General features: G+C 43.3%; 1 protein-coding gene across 1 annotated transcript; it reads right to left on the bottom strand.

The window, feature by feature from the left end:
* Positions 1-219: 219 nt before the first annotated feature.
* On the bottom strand, positions 220-5,465 carry LOC139257444 (probable G-protein coupled receptor 139; the record flags this gene model as incomplete). Its single annotated transcript, XM_070874500.1, has 2 exons — positions 5,392-5,465; positions 220-1,095 (listed from the first exon to the last, which is right to left on the bottom strand). Coding segments are annotated over exons 1-2 (946 nt in total), but the record flags the coding sequence as incomplete, so codon positions are not given.
* Positions 5,466-5,715: the final 250 nt, after the last annotated feature.

The raw sequence follows: 5,715 nt of genomic DNA, 5'->3' as shown, positions 1-5,715 counted from the left end.
CCATGTGACTCCAGCTTTACTGTACGTATGGGGAAGGCCATTTCCCTAACGCTACACATGGAATGAAGGTCTCGGATGGGAATCGAAGGTTTACATAAAATATCCTCCGGTCGGAGGCATTTGTCCGAAGGAAGCCCCCAACCGGGATTTCCCCCCCATTATCTGGTGGCATTGAGTTCTGAGGCTGTAAAGTCTCTGCTGCTTCTTATCGTTTAATGCATTTTACAATTACAACAAAGGGATATTTCAGCACATTCTTCCACTGCTCCCGGAACTTAGTCTGTGTCACGGCGTAAATCCCAGTGTTTGTACAGCAACTCAGCTGCTGCAGCATGTAACCCAGTTCAGTTACTAACGCAGGTATAAATACAAGATGTGAAATCCAAACAAGCCGGTTTGCCACAAGAACCACCATATACATTGCCCATAGCAGGATGAAATTCCCCGAGATAACAAACAATAAAATCATGGATTTTCTGCGACTCTCCATCTCGGGGTCTCTGGGACTCTCCCCACTGCTGTGACCCCGGAGTCTCCTGCGAGCTCTGCTGGCCAGTAAAATGTGTCTGACAGTGAGAGCATTGAGCAGCAGGATCAGAATAAATGGGACACACGGGGTTAGAATATAATGAAGTAGTTCGAATACTGCCCAGCCCAGTGATACATAATTAGTGTAACAAAACCAGGGGTTGTTATAAAGCACATACCTACTTGTGAACATAAAATACCAGGGTATGTTCTTTAAACAGCTCAGCACAGTCACTGTTCCCAGAACCACAGCCGCCGTTCTCTCGGTGCAATATTTAGTTTTCAGCTTCTGGCAACAAATGGCCACAAATCGATCGAAGGTGAAAGTGATGGTGAACCAGACAGAACAGTCTGTGGCTGCATAGAGCAGGACGGCGTGGATATTACACAGGGGGATGGAATACACGAAAATAAACTGTTCCTCATAACGAATCGGAATGTGCCTCAGTATCAGATCCAGGATCACCACCAGTAGATCCGTTGTTGCCATGGCCACCAGGTAACGAGTGACACATTTGGAGAGTCCACACTTTCCCCGGGACAGGATCATTATCGTCACTAAGTTCACTGTGAGGAAAGGAAATAACCAGTTAAATTAAACATCAGGCTGGGAGCAAGAGCAGAAGATTGATGGGATTCGGTCTGCAATCTGAAAATCATTAGTGACATGAAATGATATAATCTAATTCTCGTACCTGAGGAAATGAATGCAGTGTTTATTGCAAAAATAATAAGGAATCAATAAATGAAATGGGGATAAAGACAACATGAAATGAACAGATGTTTGATCAATGAGACATTAAATGATAGATCTACCTTTAGCTCAGCAGGCAACAACACTGCCCAAGGTAACAGGGACACACGGGTCAAGAACCTCTCAGGAAGCCTTCGTGTCCCGGGATCAGTCAGCACCGAGAGCGGTGAGATTCACTTCTGTGCCGCTGTGTTGGTGGGAGGGGGCGGTGATAGGGGGAGAGGGAGGGAGACCCTCATTGTATTCTTGCTCCTGCTGAGGATATGGATTCTAATTCGAACTGAAAGTGAGTGTAACAGAAATAAACATCGACTGCAATTGTGGCGTGCAATAATTACAGGTGGTTCTACTTAAAATGTATGAAGCTAATATGACGATGTTAGGTTATTAAATACAAATGTACAGCAGTTAGAAAGATAACTGGGCTGCAGGAAGTGTATTGAACAATGAGCTTTACACCTTTTTGTTGAAATTGTCGCTCATTGAAAGAAAGAATTTCCGAATAACATGGCAAAGAATGGACTCTGAATAAAATAAATGGTTATCATTGACCAGGGAATGTCCAACTAAATGCTTTGTTTTAGCATCGAAATCGGACGACTTATTCCACAGGTAAAGTGCTGCCCAATGTTTCTGTAAAGTATCTGAACACAAATGGATATGAGTTATTCTTGTTTTCTTTCACATGCTGGTTTCCAACTTGTGCATCGTATATTAGATGGAAAAATATCAAAGGATTGTTTGATCATTAATACTTCAGTTACAATCAGCTGACATTCTTTATGCTGAATGAAAGCAGGGTACAATAGAGAATTACTCCGATTCTCACTGAGAGACCCACTGAGCTGTGGCAGACATACATGAGAGGCAATTGTAAACTCAAAACAAAGATTGCAAATAAATGTCTGGAAATCTGACTGAATGAGCATTTAGTGAGAATGAAAATGACCCGGATAAATCTGTTCCAACCATCAGAAGCAGTGGCAGTAATGCAGAACTGGAGAATGTGGAACATGAGGCACTGGCTGGAACTGAATGATTCGAAACATAGAAACATAGAAAATAGGAGAAACATAGAAAATAGGAGATATTTCAGTGATTTAAGAAGGTGTGTATGATCTGTCAGGATTTGTTCTTCGCACTGTGTGTAAGTAAACATGGCGAGCATTCGGTGAACACAACAGTAAAATACTGTGGATGATGAACGTCTGAAATAAAAATAGAAAATCCGAGAGATAATCAACAGGTCAGGCAGCATCAGAGGAGAGAGAAACACAGTGACTGTTTCAGGTCAATCACCTGTCGTCATTTGGTGGCAAGTTCCCGAAACTTAGAAAACCTGCTTCTGATCTGATACAAATGTGCAGTGTAGCGAGGATTCTCAAATTCAGGAAATAAAGTGTCTCTTCCAATATCTTTGCTTGAGTTCAATACAGAACATTTGAATCTTGATGGAGCAATATCATTTAAAGAATCAATAGCCGACAGCACGGTGAGGTACCAGATACACTAACAGCGAGGTACCAGATACACTAACAGCGAGGTACCAGATACACTAACAGTGAGGTACCAGATACACTAACAGTGAGGTACCAGATACACTAACAGCGAGGTACCAGATACACTAACAGTGAGGTACCAGATACACTAACAGTGAGGTACCAGATACACTAACAGCGAGGTACCAGATACACTAACAGCGAGGTACCAGATACACTAACAGCGAGGTACCAGATACATTAACAGCGAGGTACCAGATACATTAACAGTGAGGTACCAGATACACGAACAGTGAGGTACCAGATACACTAACAGTGAGGTACCAGATACACTAACAGGGAGGTACCAGATACACGAACAGTGAGGTACCAGATACACTAACAGTGAGGTACCAGATACACTAACAGTGAGGTACCAGATACACTAACATTGAGGTACCAGATACACTAACAGTGAGGTACCAGATACACTAACACTGAGGTACCAGATACACTTACAGCGAAGTAACATATACACTAACAGCGAGGTACCAGATACACTAACAGCGAGGTACCAGATACACTAACAGTGAGGTACCAGATACACTAACAGCGAGGTACCAGATACATTAACAGCGAGGTACCAGATACACTTACAGCGAGGTACCAGATACAGTAACAGTGAGGTACCAGATACACTAACAGCGAGGTACCAGATACACTAACAGCGAGGTACCAGATACACTAACAGTGAGGTACCAGATACACTAACAGTGAGGTACCAGTTACACTAACAGTGAGGTACCAGATACACTAACAGCGAGGTACCAGATACACTAACAGCGAGGTACCAGATACACTAACAGTGAGGTACCAGATACACTAACAGTGAGGTACCAGATACACTAACAGTGAGGTACCAGATACACTAACAGCGAGGTACCAGATACACTAACAGTGAGGTACCAGATACACTAACAGTGAGGTACCAGATACACGAACAGTGAGGTACCAGATACACTAACAGCGAGGTACCAGATACACTAACAGCGAGGTACCAGATACACTAACAGTGAGGTACCAGATACACGAACAGTGAGGTACCAGATACACTAACAGCGAGGTACCAGATACACTAACAGTGAGGTACCAGATACACTAACAGTGAGGTACCAGTTACACTAACAGTGAGGTACCAGATACACTAACAGCGAGGTACCAGATACACTAACAGTGAGGTACCAGATACACGAACAGTGAGGTACCAGATACACTAACAGCGAGGTACCAGATACACTAACAGCGAGGTACCAGATACACTAACAGCGAGGTACCAGATGCACTAACAGCGAGGTACCAGATACACTAACAGCGAGGTACCAGATACACTAACAGCGAGGTACCAGATACACTAACAGCGAGGTACCAGATACACTAACAGTGAGGGACCAGATACACTAACAGTGAGGTACCAGATACACTAACAGTGAGGTACTAGATACACTAACAGTGAGGTACCAGATACACTAACAGTGAGGTACCAGATACACTAACAGTGAGGTACCAGATACACTAACAGTGAGGTACCAGATACACTAATAGTGAGGTACCAGATACACTAACAGCGAGGTACCAGATACACTAACAGCGAGGTACTAGATACACTAACAGCGAGGTACCAGATACACTAACAGCGAGGTACCAAATACACTAACAGTGAGGTACCAGATACACTAACAGTGAGGTACCAGATACACTAACAGTGAGGTACCAGATACACTAACAGTGAGGTACCAGATACACTAGCAGTGAGGTACCAGATACACTAACAGCGAGGTACCAGATACACTAACAGCGAGGTACCAGATACACTAACAGTGAGGTACCAGATACACTAACAGCGAGGTACCAAATACACTAACAGTGAGGTACCAGATACACTAACAGTGACGTACCAGATAAACTAACAGAGAGGTACCAGATACACTAACAGCGAGGTACCAGATACACTAACAGCGAGGTACCAGATACACTAACAGTGAGGTACCAGATACACTAACAGCGAGGTACCAGATACACTAACAGCGAGGTACCAGATACACTAACAGTGAGGTACCAGATACACTAACAGCGAGGTACCAGATACACTAACAGCGAGGTACCAGATACACTAACCGTGAGGTACCAGATACACTAACAGTGAGGTACCAAATACACTAACAGTGAGGTACCAGATACACTAACCGTGAGGTACCAGATACACTAACCGTGAGGTACCAGATACACTAACAGTGAGGTACCAGGGACACTAACAGTGAGGTACCAGGGACACTAACAGTGAGGTACCAGATACACTAACAGTGAGGTACCAGATACACTTACAGCGAGGTACCAGATACACTTACAGCGAGGTACCAGATACACTAACAGCGAGGTACCAGATACACTAACAGCGAGGTACCAGATACACTAACAGCAGTGAGGATGTCCCATTATTTTTAAACAACAACACGTGCATAAACAAAATGCAATAGAATACCATTAATAACTGATTATCCCTTGGTACAGAGCAAGAATGATATTACAGTGAAACATGATTTATATATTTAATAATTGAACATAGATACTTACTCGGAACACCAAAAGCAGCGAGTAGAGGATAGTAAATATGTTGTATGTCGATCAATAATTTTCTTATCATGCCTTCTAGAGCCCATCTATCAAACATGGCTAGAAATTCATCAGACATGGGAGGCGCTGGTGGGATGCGAGACACAACCATGACTTCCCTTCTGTGACTCACTTCTGGTATCTGTGCTGGAGGAGACCTGCTGATTGTGTGAGGTGAAACATTGAAGGGAGCTCCTTACATTGAGCAGAGGGAAATCCCAGATGACATCATTAGGCATCACTGTAACTGACATTAATCACAGACATTGAACAAACAGACTCATT

Source organism: Pristiophorus japonicus, unplaced genomic scaffold (assembly GCF_044704955.1).
Source record: "Pristiophorus japonicus isolate sPriJap1 unplaced genomic scaffold, sPriJap1.hap1 HAP1_SCAFFOLD_847, whole genome shotgun sequence".
Taxonomy (NCBI): domain Eukaryota; kingdom Metazoa; phylum Chordata; class Chondrichthyes; family Pristiophoridae; genus Pristiophorus; species Pristiophorus japonicus.
This window is presented reverse-complemented; position numbering and strand designations above follow the sequence as displayed.